The sequence below is a fragment of the Paramormyrops kingsleyae genome, chromosome 23, assembly GCF_048594095.1.
Source record: "Paramormyrops kingsleyae isolate MSU_618 chromosome 23, PKINGS_0.4, whole genome shotgun sequence".
NCBI classification, from domain to species: domain Eukaryota; kingdom Metazoa; phylum Chordata; class Actinopteri; order Osteoglossiformes; family Mormyridae; genus Paramormyrops; species Paramormyrops kingsleyae.
The window spans coordinates 15,907,754-15,926,041 of NC_132819.1; the positions used below are offsets into that span (position 1 = coordinate 15,907,754).

At 49.8% G+C, this 18,288-nt stretch overlaps 1 protein-coding gene across 14 annotated transcripts in view; it reads left to right on the top strand.

The window, feature by feature from the left end:
- ptk2aa (protein tyrosine kinase 2aa) overlaps nt 1-18,288 on the top strand; it is an 82,180-nt gene that overhangs the window by 45,929 nt on the left and 17,963 nt on the right. For 8 of the 14 annotated variants that reach the window (XM_072705788.1, XM_072705787.1, XM_072705789.1 and 5 more), the window contains 13 exons: nt 1,941-2,028; nt 2,899-2,978; nt 3,294-3,356; nt 5,674-5,728; nt 7,436-7,576; nt 7,920-7,997; nt 8,971-9,078; nt 9,777-9,894; nt 10,752-10,782; nt 11,728-11,792; nt 14,978-15,067; nt 16,881-16,898; nt 17,960-18,016. In XM_072705788.1, the coding sequence (XP_072561889.1) occupies nt 1,941-2,028; nt 2,899-2,978; nt 3,294-3,356; nt 5,674-5,728; nt 7,436-7,576; nt 7,920-7,997; nt 8,971-9,078; nt 9,777-9,894; nt 10,752-10,782; nt 11,728-11,792; nt 14,978-15,067; nt 16,881-16,898; nt 17,960-18,016 (992 nt within the window). Of the gene's footprint in view, nt 1-1,940; nt 2,029-2,898; nt 2,979-3,293; nt 3,357-5,673; nt 5,729-7,435; nt 7,577-7,919; nt 7,998-8,970; nt 9,079-9,776; nt 9,895-10,751; nt 10,783-11,727; nt 11,793-14,977; nt 15,068-16,880; nt 16,899-17,591; nt 17,765-17,959; nt 18,017-18,288 lie in introns of those variants that run through there. The other 6 variants (XM_072705785.1, XM_023811747.2, XM_072705786.1 and 3 more) reach the window with 3 other exon arrangements.

Below are 18,288 nucleotides of genomic sequence, written 5' to 3' on the forward strand. Positions count from 1 at the left end.
GAATTGCAGGCATGATGGAACGAGCAGTCGCTCTCGTCTTTCAGCTTTCCCGCAGGTTGGGCCAGTCTGAACTGTCGCGCCATCCGTCACTGTCCATTCGCGGTCAGCCTGAAATCCATTCTTTGATTGTATCTGCAGTCTTACAGCTGTGGATTGAGCGACGGCGTTTCGTTAATGTCCTGCCTCTGGTCCACGTCTTCACCTTGTGGTACACTTTCAGGTTTTCCTGAAGCTTCCTTGTAAGGACAGTGCAGGAGATGTAGTCAGACCAGGGGAATGTGGGATTTTGTGAGGAATTCAGACATAGGCAATCTTTCAGCACCTCAGCCCACCAAACCTGCACTGATGTCAGGTGCATTATGTCATTCCTGTCTTCACCCAGACAGATGTTGGCATGAAGAATTGTTATTCTTATATGATATACGTTCCTTGTGGTTCCTGTTTAAGGCTCTGTTTACCTGCTCCTATTTTTGGAGGGAGGAGATGAGCCTCGCCGAGAGAGGAGATACAAGGCAAGGGTGGCTTCCCTTGAGGATCGAATGTATTAACGCCCCCCCCTCCCCCCAGATTTTGTCCCTTCAGCTGCTATGCTTGGGAGCCAGGAGAGGGCATCACACTGGGTAATTACTTCCCAGGGGAAGCTGGTCCTTTTCCCAGGGGAGAAGAGTGCTGAAATCCTTTGTGACAATGTGTGACTTGATGCGAGTTGAAATACATTTGGCTTAAGTGTTTGGATTAAATGCATATGTCATCACTTGGGCAGTGTGAACTGCGTTGATCAGCTTTCCATGATAACGGGACCCCTATCTCTCAGCATAAGCTTTTGCCGGAGGTATTCCAAGTAGCAAGACCTCTTATTCAACAGGCAACAGGAAGTAGCAGTAGTGCAGGCGATTATGACAAATTAATTTATATGGTGTCTATTTAAATGATACAAAAACGTGTGTGAAGTAGCAGTGTGGAGAATTTCCTGGAGTCAGAGCTGCTTAGTCATGGAAGCCATCACGCAGTTATACCTTGGGGCTTGGCAGTGGGGCTGGCATATATCAGTGAAGCCTCGCAGATCACTGTTAGGCCTTTGAAATGACTGGTTTAAGTAAACTGCAGGTGAGTTGCTGCTGTCATTGATCACTTCCATGCAGTTGGGGGTCCGATGGAAAAAAAGTGGTAAAATGGTAACATGTGTTTCCTGTGGCAGAGGCTGAAGACCAGCTGGTTTATGTTAGAGTGTCCTGTCACTTACCTGATATCTGTATTCCTAACTGCCTTTTTTTTGACACTGCATTTTTTTGGGTTTGCTGTAAGCCAGTTTGCACTGGCCTCGGTTCGGCCCTGTTTACTCTCTTCCACTGGAGTCTCAGCACCCTGAAATCTAAGTAGCTCTCGGCTCAGTGTGGGGACCCTGCATCATCACACCTGAAATGCAGTGCTGGTCGTTCAGAGTCCCCACTGCTGCTGCAGTGAGTGATAACTGGGCCGGTTGCATATGGGTGAGGGGTGCAGAGCATCACAGATGGGACAGCGTGACCCGTCAGCTTCGGCTGATGGCTTTGGGGTTCAGACTCTGTTCAGCTAGCTCTGCGTATCCCATGGGAAAGCAAGTGTCTCCACAGAAACTTTAATCTAGTCGTGATGTTAAAAGGGGAAAAAGCAGGAGGATATCGAGAGGTCCTGCAACTTCCTCTGTCAACCTTAAACCATGGTAACTTTGAAAGTTAGTGGGTGATCAGCAGTAGTCTCATGGGTCTCTTGGTAAAGTGTTGGAAAGTGCTGAAAATGGCTGCCAGGCACTGCGGGAATGGAGCCATATGTGGTGGTGAACACTAAAAGAGCCCTTTAGCTTCTCTCCCTCTTGACCTTTTCTCTCCTCCCTCAGCAGGCCGAGGAGCCCTGCATGACATGCTCTTCATGCATCTTGTTCTCGCTCTCTCGCCCCCTAGGTATGAACTGCGCATACGCTATTTGCCAAAAGGCTTCCTGAACCAGTTCATCGAAGACAAACCAACCCTAAACTACTTCTACCATCAGGTGAGTTTGCTGGCACAGGCTGGGTCATCTGAGGCCCCCTGGATCTCCAGGATCAGGTGTTATGGAACAGCGTGTTTGGGGAGCAGTTTTAGTAGGTCAGTCGTTCCATTTGGGCATCCGCCTCCGAGGCTCCCCGAAGTTCTCCGCTGAAGTGAAGCGGGGCCATGTCTAGCTACTGCTAGTTTTGCTCAATTTATGTCACATTTGTTTTTAGATTGATTTTATAAATTTTTCTGAGGGTTAGGGTTAGAGATGGGGAAGGGCTGGCATTCTGGATGGTTAGAAAGATCTTAGCTTGGGCTAGAGCACCGGCTTTGAGTGCCAGGTGGAAGACTGCCTCTTGTGCTGAGAGGAGCCAGGATTTCGGCGCCTCCACGACGCTGCTCTGATGCTGCCTCTGAGGAGTCTTTTGAGGGAGACGGCTCTCCTTTCTGCTGTCCAGGGTAGCGCCGTGCCTTTTCCATTGAAGCGGAGCCAGAGCATCTCCGTGAAACACGCAGCCTGTGCTCGAAGTGCGTGGTGAACGGCTCATGGAGACGGGTGGCGGTATTTACCCACTTTGAGTAGCGCCCCTGCTCTCCGCCTCCTCCCGTTGGCTCTGCACATCCACGTGCTGCTCTTCTTTCTGCTCGCTGCCTTCCCGCCCACCTTCTCACAATCCTCCTACTCCTTCCCTCGTCCCAGAGCCGTCTCTCATCCCAGGGAGCCCGGGTGGCTCTTGAGACACGGAGGCTCATCGTAAACGTAGCTGAGATGTGCCAGTAGCGAGGAGTGTGACATATAGCTGTAGGAGTGCTAATGAGGTTCTGCCATATTTACTTTAACATCTTGGCACTTGACGTGTAATGAGCATCTGATCTTGTTTTGCAGGTAAAAAATGACTATATGTTGGAAATAGCAGACGAGGTCGATCAAGATATTGCACTTAAGTTGGGCTGCCTTGAGATCCGGTGAGTCTGAAGCATAAAACCATGAATTTCCCCTCACGTGTGCAAGAGCTCAAACCCGGCAAATTAGTCATTGTTCTGTGGTGATCCTTTCATTCTACGCCCATCCAGATACCATTTGATGTGTCCTCTAGTTTCTGTTGGGAAAAGCCTGAGTATGTGTTACTGAAGCAAACCTAAGATGAACAGATGAAGTTCTGTAAAATATTTGTCATTCAATGCTTACAGTATTGACCTTGATATGCTGTTGTTGGGAATGTATGTAGATTTGTTTTTATTTGTAGTATTTTGACAGTGATGTTTTTTCTCCCCAAACAGGAGGTTTTTTAGGGAGATGAGAGGGAACGCTCTGGATAAAAAGTCAAACTATGAGTTATTAGAGTAAGTGACCCTAATACCTTCTTCCTTTTAAAAAGCATTACAAATGTTCAGCATAAGTGAAATGCTTGCTTAGTGAAGGTAGATTCCTTCAGCTCTGCGTGGGCAAACCACTGCTCTAATGGTACCTGTGTAATTCTAGTGGACACTCGTGGGTCGTAACATGGCAGCGATTAGCAGGCCGCGTCGCGGCGTGCGCTTGTTAGCGGGGGCGATTTAGGTACGTATTTGGGGGGTTTGCAGCCTCTTATTCTGAGTGTGTTCCTGCTAACATCGCTGCTTAGATTCTATAGTCCCTCAGTGCAGTAGCTTTCTGTTCTTAATTTGAATTCTACATGCAGCACATGGATGCTGAAATGTGCACACACTAGCTTTTGGTCATTATCTCTGTGTCCAGGCATCACTGCACAGCATTTAGAAGATCGGACTTCTGCCTCGAGGGAAATTAATATCCTCAGCACTGAGAACCTGCAGACTTGCAGTTGAATTCTTCTGTGAAATCGGCGGCATGAGTACAAAATACTACATGCATTCTGATATATGTATGTCGTCAGCTCAGGGGTTAATCTCAATAGAAACCCTGTTCTCTTTGATTGTATACGAATGTGGGCAGCTGTACAGCAATGGCACCTCTAGGAGAAATGTGCTAAATATATCCTTTATTCTAGTGAGCTCATATCTGTCATCAGAGCTGACATCATTCTGTAGGGATTCAGCTGTAGGTGAAACTGGGACACACAAACCCAGTGCGTTGGTGTTGGTTCCTGCATCCTCTTGCTTTTTTAAAGTCTCAGCTGAAGATGTTACAGCGCAGACATTACCCTTAAATCTTTTGTGTTTGTCTTCATGGGCAGAGTTAAGAGAAATGAAATGGTTTGGGGTGCAGAAGTGCACCTGAGTATTTCCTATGGAATCGCTCGCCACAAAACAATAGCTAGTTTGAGAACAGAACCTTTCCAGTTACAAACAGGATTGGAACCGTTTTCCTGGCAGCCATCTTTCTTTAGGGCTTTGGCCAATAAAAACAGCCATACTGGTACTTTAAGGCAGCAGTGACTTGTGTGCCGAATTTGCCCTTTTATTCCTACGTAGTGAAATACACTTTACATGTCAAGGTGGAGCCTGCAGGATTGTCTAAACTGTGACTTAGCATAGCTTAGCCATTCACCTTGGCCTGCATCCCCTCCACGTGCTAAATACACACAGCTGTATGAGATGAGGCTGCACACGACCTGCATCATTCTGTCACACTGGAGCCCCATGGCCTCTTTCTCTGGCATCCGCACGATAGAGCGGCACCCAGGCTTTGGAAAAGCTAATGGTTGTTTCCCAGACAATCACTCTTCCACAAGGCCACCAAGCAGGGACATTGATGATGCTCATTCCTGTCTCATGTACGGTCCAATGAGAGACCCTGTCCTGCGTGTGGCCCTGCTGACAGGCCGAATCTCACTTTGGGGGCATAGCAAGTGCTCATCGCAAGTGAGAAGGTTATAAAAATCACCGGACCTGTTTGTTTTGTCTTATGTCGGTTTCAGTGGCATGTTGACTGAAGATGTATTTTCCCCCTTGTGTTGTCTAACTTCAACAGAAAATGCAAATCCAAACCAAGTTGAATATAAAGAATCCCATTCACAGAGTACTCAACTGGTTGGTTGAAACTAAATCTTGGTCTGGATTTGTACTTTCTGGACCTGAACTTTCCACCTCTTCCAACTTGAATGATCATTCACTGGACAGTGCTGCTGTTGGTGTGGACTGTTTTGTAGCTTGTTTTTATCATTTTGCTTTCTGTTGTCTCAAACGGTCCTGTCCTGTTATTGGCATCTAGATGATGCCGTTCCCTGCCGCATTAAACAGATGAGATTTAGCTGCATTGCTATCAGCTATCCATGGCTGCAAGAGGTGCATAAAGTGAAGGGCCTTTGCTTCACAGGAGGCCCCAGCAGCGGATCGAGGCCCGACTCATTTCCGGCCCTGCTGAGATCAGATGGGTCTCTGAGGGGCGTCAGCACTATTAACCGGCATCCTGTGTTTGCATCGGAGTTTTCATTCCAGCCGATCCCATCGTGCACGGATCGTCGTCGCTGGCTCGCTGAGCTTCAAAAGATCGCTGTGCGTTTCCTTCAGATAAAACCTTTGATGGCCGCCGGCAAACGGAATCCTCCCTTAAGAGTTTGGCAGGGAGATGAAAGCCAGCGAGCGCTACGGAGAGCGTTTCCGAAAGCGCGGCACAGAGGCGCTCCCTTTTCATAGCGCTTTCCCGTGTATGCACATGCCCCTCTGCGTGCCTAATGCCCTGCTTTTCCCCTCTCCCCAGGAAAGATGTGGGCTTGAGAAGATTCTTTCCCAAGAGTCTGCTGGACTCCGTTAAGGTGAGCCATGTCCTAATGCCCTCAGCTCCACCTTCACCTTGGCGAGTGGGCAGGTGGGCAGGCGGGGCCTCACCTCCGGAGCCTTTTCTGCACTGTGCGCCCCTCTGCTCGGCTTCTCACTGGGCTCTGGAGAATACATGGCCCAGTTCCGCCTCCTGCACACGCCTCAACCGGCCAGGACTGCAGCCCCACCCCCTCCCCCCGGAACAATGGCCGCTCATTCGTCATTGGGTCGCTCCCCCCACCCCCCGAACATTTCACTTCCGTTCAAAGCACATGATGCCAATTTAGCCAAAACAGCAGCCTTTTGAATGGATGCAGATTCGCTGGGATTTATAGCAGTGACATGAATATGCATGCCAGCGCTCGTTTTATCTATCTATTTTTTATTTTTTTATTTTTTACGAGGTCTGCTGGATTTATGCACGGAAACGGCGGGTGGCCCCCCTGCGACGGCGAGGAGGCTGATAGATTTACGGCACGCGCCTGGCCGCTTTGTTTGGTGCTGGCAGCTGGGTGTGAAAGCAGACCCCCGTGACCCTAGGTGCCCGCGAGTGATCCAGAGGGGACAGATGCTCGGGCCAGGGTGGTGCGAGGCGGCCCACCCCCCTCCCTCCCACATTATCATTAACCCCCCGTGGGATTACAGAGGGTGGCCAGAGGGGGTGTGTAATGGGGGTTCCCCTTACAGGGCGTCCCCGTCTGTCACGCAGACCATCTGCGGCAGGCGAGCACAGACTGCGCTGTGTGGGACAGCCACCTGACCTCATATCTCTGGCTACACATGGGGTCTACATGCCCCTTATTCACATCGCGACGTCGATACTGGCATTATTAATATAATCAGATATGATGCAGGAAAGCACTGTTTATAAATGATGATTCCCCCCCCCCTTCAGCTGTCTGTTCACTCCATTCTTGACGTGACAGATGGCCCTGGCTGTAATATAACTCAATCAAATCATAATCAGATTGATGCATTAATCATTTTTATTGCCCAGTGTGGCATTTGCATAATTAAATCGCTGATTTTACCCAAAAGGACACATTCACACGTGCTTGATCATTATTAAGAAAACTTTGTAAAATCTGTACTGTCCCCCCCAGTAGAAATTTACTGTGCTGTATTGCGAGCCAGAGCTGGGGCCATGGTGGGGGTCGCAGTCCTTAATTGTCGGCTCCCATGTGACTGGAGTAGATGGACTGAGATACCAGCAAGCTTCCTTTCAGGATGGGTGGATGGCATGAGATTTGAGGAATAAGCCCATGTCCGTCTCTTTCTACTGTCCTGATCTGGGATGTACTGCTTTTGTCGAAAGACCTATCAGGGCATCAGGGTTGCTGCCAAGGCCACGGTGAGGTTGTGCTTGAATTGAATTGGTGAAGATAATGGAATTAAATTTATTTAGTTGGTTTTTTTGTGATTTTGCAGTTCATGCACAGGCTTATTCATGCAGGACTGTTTACCGTGTGTAAAGCATAGGTGCTATTGAACATGCTCTACTTCTGAAGGCTCACAGTAAATTGGTTAATTAATCAGTAAATAAAGTAGGTGTGAGGCTCGTTTTACGCTGCATATCTGTGACACCTTAATGGATGGATTGTCCTTTGTGTGCAGTCAGGCTGCCTCTTCCCCCCCCCCCCCCAGAGCCGGTGCGTGGAGCTCGGCCGCCTGACTCATGCCGGTGTTTATCCCCACACGTGCAGGCAAAAACTCTGAGGAAGCTCATTCAGCAGACCTTCAAGCAGTTCGCCAACCTGAACGACGAGCAGAGTGTCCTCAAGTTCTTCGAGGTCCTGACACCGGTCTACAGATTCGATAAGGAGTGCTTTAAGTGCGCTCTAGGGGTAGGTGGTCCCAGTGCCTCGCACGGGGCTCGCTGTATTCTGACCGCATCATTTTCGCAGGAATGATCGTCATTTCAGACCAGTCGGTGTCTGCCGGGGTTTGGTCTGCTTGGGGGATTGTTTAATAGTGACCCCTGCTGGACATCAGCTGAAAATATTGTCATTTCTTTTTCCTACGTTCAGGTTCTGTGTTCTGATGAGCGTTGTAGCACAGACTCTGTAGATCTCGCAGCTGCTCTTGACTCGCATGGTCACTGTAAAGTCAATTGTATACATCTCCAAAGCTTCCTTTCCCTGAGTTTTGTTCTCAGTCTTATCGTATATCATGCTTCTGCCTGTTCAGCTGAGCTGGGTCATCTCTGTGGAGCTGGCCATCGGTCCAGAGGAGGGAATCAGCTACCTGACCGACAAAGGCTCCACGGTGAGTAGGGTCACGCCCCCACCTTCACCGCCGTCGCTCCTGGCTACACGTGGCGCTGCCTCAGCGTCCGTCACTCTGTGTCCGCTTGTTGGGCTAGGAGGACGGGCTTCATCGGTATTCACGGCTTAGCTGTGATAGAAGAAGGCGCCTAGTCCGTTTAATGACTGCCTGTCTGTCAGGATATTCAGGGAAGTCGCCGCAATTACGATATCATTAAAGGCGAGAGGTTGTGTTTCATCAGTGATAGAGCAGTCAGAGCGCTGTCACAGCTGTGGACCCCTCAATAAGCATTGGATTAACAGGCTCAGGTTAGCTTATGTCAGGCATCGATCCTGTACCTCCGCAGCGCCTCCTGGTGGCAGGGCCCCGCGTTTTCACCGCCAATCGGCATTTCAAAGCACGCTCTGAACTATTTATATGGAGCTGTCCTCCGGGCTTCATTTAATGAGACGGGATGAATATTCACTTCACAGGGCACAAGTGTATTAAGGAGGGGAATGCTGAGTTACCCCGAGGAATTCTCTCATAACATTTTCTGGGTGTTGTTTTGTGCACAGGGCAAAGTCTGTTTCTGAAGGGAAAAGCCCTCCACTAGTTTCCATGTAAATGAACAGAAAAATCTCTGTATTAGTGCCTGTTATGTGTGAAATGAGACTGGCTAGTTGCAGGGTTCTGTGCTCACCAGTTTTTAACTTCATGTGATCTAATGAGAGCTTAAGGGACATTTTAGATGCGTGTTGTTGTTACTGGCCTGCTCAGAAACTATACATTTGAGTCTGAATGCATTTTGAAAGAGTAGCCTGCAATTGTTGGTTTTTGTTGTTGTCGTCAGCTTGTAACTTTTGTTTGAAATCGCCTGACTGTTGGATTTAAGAGCACCCCGCCTGTTTTTCGCTGAGCTTTCAAAGCAGTGTTTGCCATTTTCTGAGGACACTGGGCTTCACATCAGCGCTCTCTCTCCTCTCCCCATCAGCCGACCCATCTGGCCAACTTCAACCAGGTGCAGACCATCCAGTACTCCAGCACAGAGGACAAGGAGCGCAAGGGGATGCTGCAGCTGAACGTGGCAGGAGCATCGGAGGTGCGGGCTTCCCCGCAGGGAGCCGTGGGGGGCGGGGGTGGGGGGGGGTCGGCTCATGGAGATGGGGGCACACCTGAGGCAGACCCAGAGTGCGGAGGCAGGTGGCTAATTACAGCAGCTGTGGAGCTCCACGGTGCTGGTGACCCCCTCCTCTCCCCGCTAACGGGCTGTCGGCTCGCTAACGGGCTGTCGGCTCGCTCACATTCTGCCTCCTCTCCATCTCCGGTTCATTCGTACGCATTTCTGTCTGGAACGCGCTCCTCCAGGGGCTGCTGCAGCGATACCTTCATATCTCCATGTGTACTTCAGAAGGCGCCTTGATTGCACCTAGGAAACATCAGCTCTCAGATGTTTTATGCAAAATAGTTTAGCTAGTACGTGTGTTTTTCTCATATGAAGATTTTCTCATATGAAGACTTGAAACTTGACCTGCTGGAGATTTTGTTGGAGTAAGGTCTGCATTGATAGTGTTTACATACCCACTTCGGTCAGACGCAAACCTCTCTTCCATGCTTGGGACTGTGTGCGTGTGTGTGTCTGAGAGTCAGTGTTTTTGTGTTCATGAGTGTGCCTGTGCGTCAGTAAAGACGGGGTTTGTGTGCGTGCATGTGTGCGTAGCCCCACTGGGAGGGGACAGCCGTTTGATTCACAGTCTCCCTCTGCTGATAAAGCCTCTTTGTCACTCCCCTGTTTTGCAGCCGCTCACAGTGACGACTCCGTCCCTGAACACAGCGGAGAACATGGCCGACCTCATAGACGGCTACTGCCGTCTGGTCAATGGGAGCTCCCAGTCCTTCATCGCCCGGCCGCAGAAAGGTAGGCATGTCCCCTCTGTGGGCTCACTTCCAGCCCCCTCCTGGCCTGGGGGCAGGAACTTGTTGGTGATCTGTTTAAAATTCATGAATGGTGCCATTTCTGGATGCTGGGCGGTTGCCGTCCCAGGGAGGCGAGGGAACAACTGTTAGCATTTTTTTTTGCATTCAAACAATACTATATATTCACATAAACCTCTAATCAGCTGATGTGGAAAGACTGTTTGTAATATTCTGAAGGTATATTTTATTATGTTTCTGTCAAAGTTTTCATTCATGCTTTCGTTCATGCATTTACATAACAGGGCTAAGTGTGCTGCAGTTAGCTTGGCTTGGTTGCCTTATACTGTAAATAAGCAGTAATGCGATGGTCCGCTCTGCATGTGGTTCTGCGATGCTGCAGAGCATCTGGACCGGGGGGGAGGCGGGAGCCACACATAGAAGTACTGTCTGCAGGCAGTGCAGGGATGTTTGAGCAGCCTGGAATGTGCCCCCCTCCCCCCACTGACTCTCTTTGAGGCAATTAATGAATCTTAACTGAACCCGAACTCAGTAATGGAAGAGAATTGATTATTATGCATTAAATAGTGTGGGAGGGGTGGTTTTAGGGGAAGCGTTTAATTTGTTTTCACACCCCTAAAGGTTAATTTTGCTTTAAGACAGTGCTTCTGGAGACATTTCTCCAAGTACATTCCCACAATTATCGGAATATGATTCCCGCTATCAGAAACAGCAAGTATAGGTTCAGGCACTTAGAGGTCAGTTTCTCCTATGCTATAGTAAGAAAAGGTGTTTTTTGTCCCCTGTAATATCACAGCCGTATTTCTGCTGACTTGTTTTTCTCTGGCTGTCTGTCCACAGAGGGGGAGAGAGCCTTACCCTCAATCCCAAAGTAAGTTCTTCACAAATTGTCACTGTAGTAAATGCAATCTCTAAAGTCTGTTCAGCAGTCCTTCAAATAGCCAGGCCCGCTAATAATAGACTGTAAATAATGAAGTCATTTGCTCGTCTCAGCTGCTGGGCGAACCCCATTTAGCTTATGTTCAGGATTTGCTTTTGTCCAAAATATCCAGCTACATAAGGGGAGGGTCTAAAACTGTAATGCACATGTGTCGCTTTCCTTGAAAACAGACTGCATGGTGTAAACAAATAAACGGATGTTGGAAAAACAACTAGAAAAATCCAGTGGTGTTTGGCTCTACTGTGGACCAGCAAGGGTCTCAAAGCAGTGCATGCTGGGAAGTACAGAAACACTGTGCTTTCCGTACGTCACAGTATGGCACTTCTAGGATGCAATAGCTAGACTTTTTAAGGAGAATTCTTTGTAATTTGCTTATTAACTAAACCCTCAGGTTTTTTTGTTTGTTTGTTTTTTTTTTTAATTACCGTTTTTGCTTTAACATTTCCAGTTTTCCAGCATGGCCTCTGATCCCCCGCTAAAGTGTGATTTAATGTTCACTCCTCTCCAAAACTGCACCTTTCTGGCACCAACTGCTCTCACAGCTTTGTTCAAATAAGGAGAAGTGTCCTGACCCCCCCCTTCCCAGCACGGCTTGGCTTTCACGTTCTGTTTAAAAGCCCCCTCACTCTCCTCTCTGATTTTCTTTTTTTATGGTGCATTGGTGAGGAATTTCTCTGTGTGCTGCAGTGTGAGCGACTCTCTCCTCCGCCTCACCCAGCTGTCTCCGACACCTCCCCCTCCCCTCGTCATAACGATGATCCGACCGCCTCCCCGCCGCCCCGGCCAGCGACGTGATTGACATGCAGACAACAGAAAGGATCGGAGCCAAGTCAGGCTATCGATGGGATTCATCTTCTCTAACCTCTGTTCTTCCAGGCTCGCCAATAATGAGAAGCGACTGGAAGGGATTCGGACAGGCGTCCGTGCCATCTCCGTTTCCGGTAAGCAGTCCCGAGCCGAGCCCTCCCGGTTTCCGGAGGGACCGCGATCGCGCGGGGGCTGAGCGTGCCGGTGAGCCCTTTGCTGTGCGATGTAAATGCCTCATCTCCTCATTGCGGGAACTGCTGCCCGCTCAGTCCACATGCTACTCTGCTAAGGGCTCTTTTTCCCCTGAGGTTGAGACCCTCGTTCTTCTGTTGACATTTTTGTGGGACTTTCTGCTGAATAACAGTGAGGCTCCACTCGTCTGTGATGACTCTCCTTCTGTGATAGCACACCATGTTCCCGCATCAGCCCTGATGCACCAGGCCACGCATCACTCGTTCTGTGGTTATTTTGCTGTGTTAGAGATGAGCTGTGTTTTTTCCCGTTCCTTATGATTAACAGGGTCTCCATCTGAAATGTGTGGTCCTCACAAGGCTCTGTTGGCCCTGGTATTCCCTCTCAGTTCCCTGTTATGTTACTTCATAGCGTCTCTCTGCAGTGTCTATATATAGGAGATGGCAGTTTGTAATCGGCAGATCAGATGCCCCCATTTTGTTATTTTTAGATCCAAGCAGTGAAGTTCAATCAGGTACAACTGCGGACGTTTGTGACAACGCAGTGCAGTGTCTCGTATTAGCTAGTCGCATCATTCTTTTTCTTTTTACAGTTCGCAGTTTTCCCCCCCTAAGCTATCCCTGTCTGTGCACACGTCAGAAGATGCGTACATAGTGCCATAAATAAACATCAGCATTTATTTAGCGTCTAAGTGTTTGTTGTTTGAGACACTGAGGTTAGCAGATGCTGTCTGATAAATTATATTAAGTCTTGTGTTATATTTTGTTCAGTATTATGATGTAGTCTGTGTAGGTGTGTGTTTGTGTTATGTATATATTACGTGTATTATATATTTGGTCCCCGCAATGTGATAAAAATGTGTTATTTTGATGTTGTGGAGACCATTTTTTTTCAATAAACACAAAGGGAAACTCAAATATATAAAAATTGTGACTGCAGTCAAAAAATTAAAAATGCCAAAAGTCTTATATTTTGTTTGGTTACTTATGGTTATGGTTAGGACTGGGTAGGGGTTAAGGTTGTCATAGATGGGATTAGGGCTATGCCCATAGAAATGAATGGATGGTCCCCACAAAGATATGAATACAAAATGTTTGTGTGTGTGTGTGTGTGTGTGTGTGTGTGTGTGTGTGTGTGTGTGTGTGAAATAGGGCTAGATTAAATTTGTGCTGTCTTTCTTTGCTGTGTTGTGTAGCCGGAGTTTGGTTTCCAAAGGCTCGGGGACTGTTTGTTTTCTGTCAATGCACCAGGCCCATTTCTGCGTCGTCATTCCACGCTTGTGCTGTGCTCGGTCCTATTTAAACATGATCGTCTGAGGTTACCTGGGCCTCCACGTGCCCCCTCCCTCCTCCCGAGATGCTCTCCATGAGGGAGAGTTGGTGGGTAGGAGCTCAGTCCACCGGAATTCCATTTCCACGATAAGTCAGGGTGCGGGTGATGGCACCGTGCCTAGCGGATGCCAGCCTCGGTGACACATGTGCCATGGAGCTCCACAAATTAGCGTGCCTGAGGATTAGCAAGTCGCAGGGGGGTTGGGGGCAGCTGCTAGGGGTCTGTGTGGGAGGCCAGCGCACCGCAGTTAGTCTCATGCCACAGGTTCCCCTTCCGTCAGCTCTGGAAGGCCCATCTGCTTCAGCCCTAGCCGGGTCAGCACTGTGACGGGGTCACATGACGGCCTGGGAAGCCATTTGGTGCGGCTCGTCATGCGCCTGGCTGTGCTCGGCCGTCGCAGCTGTATTCAGCACCCTCCGCAAAGCGTTCGTCCAGCGTTGTCTGTGTCTACATCTCTGCCGAAGCTGACGGTTTGTTTATCGACCTGCCGCTGTGGTCTGGCTGTCTCTGTAAAATGCTGCTGTAAGTCGCACAGCTGCGCCAGCCCCTCCCGACTCCCCGGGGGGTCTGCGTCACACGCGGCACAGCACGCCGCACGCGCACCGGTTCACGGGCCGTGCCGGCAGAGCTGCAGTTCGTGTTTTTACTCACCTCCGCAGCTGAAGGAGGAGCACCATCGGGATGGGGGAGCAGTCTTTCTGAGCAGCCTCTCTGTCTCACGTACACACACAGCAACACACACACGCGCGTACAGATGGACGTCGGAGGACTGAGACGCCAGCAAACTGGTCTTTGCGAGGGCCTCGGGGCAGACGTATAGAACAGCGCAGCGATTGGCCGCGACACACAACTGGCAGATAAAGGGCCGATTGAGAGACCTCATGCTGGGGGGGTGGGGGGGCACACAGACGGGCCCTGTGTCGCTGGTGACCTCAGGGTCAGAGCTCGGGGTGGGGGCCCGGGAGGCTGCCTCATAAGGGCCGTTTGTGTTCGGCCGCGGAGGCCAAGGGCTGTGGCGGTGCAGTCATGAGAGTGCCTGCAGGGTAGTGGTTCGAGTCCCACTCAGGACTCTGTTGTGGTGCCTGAGAGCAGGATACTTCAGCTCATTTCCCTGCAGTGAAACATTCAGCTGTATATGATATTCCTTTGTGTTGCTTTGGATGAAAGAGCCCTTCAAGGAGCAGCAAATATAAACAAGGTTCTTTCTGGCTTCTCCTCCCCATTTAGTTGTACTCGCATGCTCTCGGGTGATCTGATGAGCGATTCGTTTCGCCTTTCAAGTGGGGCTTAAATGTCAACTTCAGTTTCTCCTTTCGCTGCTCCGTTTTCTTCCCTAATATGGAGCGGAACTCGCATCGATCAGTGGTAATTATAATTGGTCCGATGTTTAGATGATCTTCTCCGCCAGGGGAATTCCTCTTAAGGTGCTGTGCAGTCCGTTGATTAGGAGCGCGGTTTCCGCACATGACTGCCGAAGGGCGGTGTTCGTGAGGGCCGTCCGTCGTTAGAGGGCACCAGAGCTGCCGCAGGGCTTGTCTGAGTCAGCGAGCCGCATCCATCTCCCAGGACGTTTCCTCAGGTCGCTGCCGGATCAATTGGATGTCACTGTAAGATAAACAGCTCTGCCACGTTGTGGCTGGCCTTGTATGAGGATGCTTAGTATCCATGATGTTAGCTAGTCAGTAAATGTGCTGTATCCATTTCTGTCCATTCTTAATTCACTTGTTACCAATCTTCTGTGTGTCTGTCTCTCTCCTCTCTCTCCATCTCTCTTGGTCTGTCTGTGTGTGTGAAGAGTCAGTGACTCAGACTCCACCTAAAGCCTCGAGAACCAGACGCTTTGTCCTCCCCTTCGTCTTCTGTTCCCATGAGTCTCCCCCCAAGGGTACGGCCCTCTGGCCTGCAGCCTGTTCCAACTAACCCTAACCCTGGTGTGGCTCTGCCGCACCCCGGGCTGCCTGTACCTCCCGGTGCGGTGGAGGTGGTGTGCCGCTGTGCCCTCTGACCTGAGGAGTGCCCGACTTAAGTGTGCATCTTTGCTGCCTAGACCCCCTGGTCCACTATGCACTTTCTGCTCTTTGCTTTAATCACTAATAGCTTGGCATCAGCAAACCCATTCCAGAAGCTTTCAGCAGGTTGTGTCAAGCTGGCTTTCTCAGAGAGCTACTGAGCTTTGGTTTGCAATGGAGTGCGATGTGATTGTAGGTCGGACTTCATGTGTGCCACGTTCGTCTGGTACGCGGTTCTCTCTGTTGTGCAGGGTGCGCTCCCAGAATGCAGCTCTCTCCTAAGGTGATGACACTTAAATGCTGGGTGTTGAAATGGATGCGGATGCAGCCCATGGCCGTTACTCTTGGCCGGGTTCCGGTAGCCTTAGATCATGAAGTATCCCCTCCAGCCACAAGTGTCTGGCAGGTGCTTGCCTGGTTGTTTGGGACAGTTAAAGGGGTGAAGCAAGGTGCTACAAGTCTGGAGGGCCAGAGGTCCAGCTTCCTCCTGCCTGTGCCTTGCTTCTCTGACCTTTTTATGAAAAAAAAATGGGCAAGTCCTTTTCTGTCCAGTGTCTGTGTTTTATGCTGCCGATTAATTTGGTCCAGGCCGCTGGAGATCATTAAGCACTTATTTTGGTAAGCATCCAGGAGAGGTCCAGACTGTTGCTGGTTCCGGCTTTTTCCAGTTCTTTGTGCCGGCGTATCTTTCGAAGGCCGCGACAATAAAGAATACAGATCTCTCGCTCCGCGTCTTAAAGGGGTCAGTTCCTTTTAGCATGTACGAGAGCATCCCATGAGTAGCCTGACATCTCATCTCAGCACATTGTGGTTGAGGCTTGGTGGCTGCATGAGGTCTGAATTGACAAGTCAACTTGACACTGACACGTTAAGGATTGGGGAAAGTGCAGGAGTTAGCACAGAGTTTGAGTTGTCACAGATACTAACACTGACCTTTAAAATGACGTGCATGTTTATCGATCTGTATATCACTAAAGGATTTAGTGATATACAGATCTATCACAGATCTATATCTTTTTGCCATTCATTTTGTTTTTCTGAATGCAGTAATGAATATAACACTGATGGGAAGGATTTAGAGAAGGCTGCCAAAAATTGTGCATCATAAATATTAGACATTTTCTTTAATACAGTATGATAGCATAATGTAAAATGTGTGGGTGGCTGGTTAACACGTGTGTGTGGAATGTATGAAAGCAGACCCACTTTCAAGTGTGCAGAACATCTTAGGAAGTTTTTCCCCCCCCCATTTGGTGTTTTCTTCAGTTCAGAAGCTCTCTGAAAAGTGTCTGCGGCATAGCAAAGCACCAAGCTCCGCCCCTTGGCAGGTCACGTGACACTGTGCACCACCCAGCAGACTCTGCATTAACCTCAGGGCACAAATAAACAGGAGTGTGCTCTCGGGGCCAAGGCTGTCCTGCTTGTCTCTGTTCACATCGAGCCGGTCTGCCAGCCTTCTCTCTCAAGTGTTTTTCACTGCAAGCTTATTTGTTCGAGAAGGTGTTTAGTACATTCAGCCCTAGAGGAAACTAGCCGTGCTTCCTGTCTCCCTTGTTTTCCCAGCGTCCCAAGGTTCATGATGGTTGTCATCTTGATCTCTGGTTGTGTGAAGCCCCCTCCCCCCTTTAAATAATGCTCTTCCCTTTTCTGTCTTTCCCTCTTTTCTCTGCACGCAACCCGGACCTGCAGAGGAAATTAGTGGGGACGGTAAAGTGTGGCTTTTCCAATTTCATCTCACTCTTACTCGCTACTAACCCCGGACATGCTGTGGTGGTCCCTGTCCGATGCCTGCGATGTTCACGCAGCCCTGTAGCCCCCGCAGGCCTGTAGGCTCTCCTAGCTGTGCCTCACCCATGCGTTCGGCCGCATTAAACACCCCTTGTTGCCTTGTGGCTAGTCAGGCTCTGCGGGGAAATCGCAGGCTTTGTCGCATATAATCAAACATAAAGCGCAAATGTCAGTCTGTAACTCACTATCAGAGAAGCAGCCACAGGAGCCGATTCCCCTGCAGGTGCAGAAGGTGACATGCCAGTTCTCCTCATATTGCCCCCATAGCAGTTAAAATGTGCTGCTTTGGAAGCTGGGTCCCTTCTACTCTCTATTCATGCCAGGTATACTGTAATTACCCACCTGGTACCATTCGTTTGTATGAGCAAATGTGCTGGCCAGTGAACACAGGAGCAGGGACATCTCTGTCTGATTCTTTTCCATCTATTTTCCAGTTTTGAAGCACCACATAAGTACATTTTGCTATCAGGCCAGTGCTGGAACCTTCCCCCCCCTTTCCCCCGCCCCCCTCCATCTTATGGTGTCCTGGTTATCGCCCCTCCAGCCTGTTTCTCAGAGCTCTCGGCACAGACAGAGTAACTCTGGGTTACTGATGACTTAATCTGTTTTTCCCGGAGAGAGAGAGAAGGAAAAAAAAGAGCGCTCCTTAGGTCCCGCACTTCCCCATCCCTCCTCCCGTGCTCTCAAATGTCACTGCCATGCCGCTCCGATTGGACACCAGTGTGTGTGCTCCGCCGCAGCAGCCCTGGGAGCGTGTGTGCACTGGGAGGGAGAGGGGAGCACATGTGCGTGTCCGCCTGTCCCCCCGGGCGCTCGTCTGTCTGCCTGGCGCTGAGTGCTCAGTGTGTATGGGTGCGTGCGTTCCTGCGTGCGTGCGTGTGTATGTTTGGATTTTTATTTTTGGCTGTGGGCGTCTACGTGTCCTAACTCTCTACTCTGACTGAGAGCAGATTCTGACTGAGCCTGTTGTCTTTCTGCAGAGACGGACGACTATGCAGAAATCATAGACGAGGAGGATACCTACACCATGCCCTCCAGTAAGTAGAGCAGAGCGCCCGTCCGGTCCGCTTAAGGTGGGGACGTGCCGGGCCCCTGGCCAAGAAGCACGCGAGGCGCGCCAGCAGCCTGCACACCACACTTCTGCATCCGCAGATGTTCCCTCAGACGTGGCTCTCCTGCCTTGTCTAGCCCTCTGTTTTATTTCAGTTTTTTTTTCTTCTAAACAAATGCTCTCCATGTTCTCTTCTGCGCTGTTGCGGTTTGTTGAATCTGAAGATTGTAACTGTTTACGGGTCCGTCTTTCTCTCCT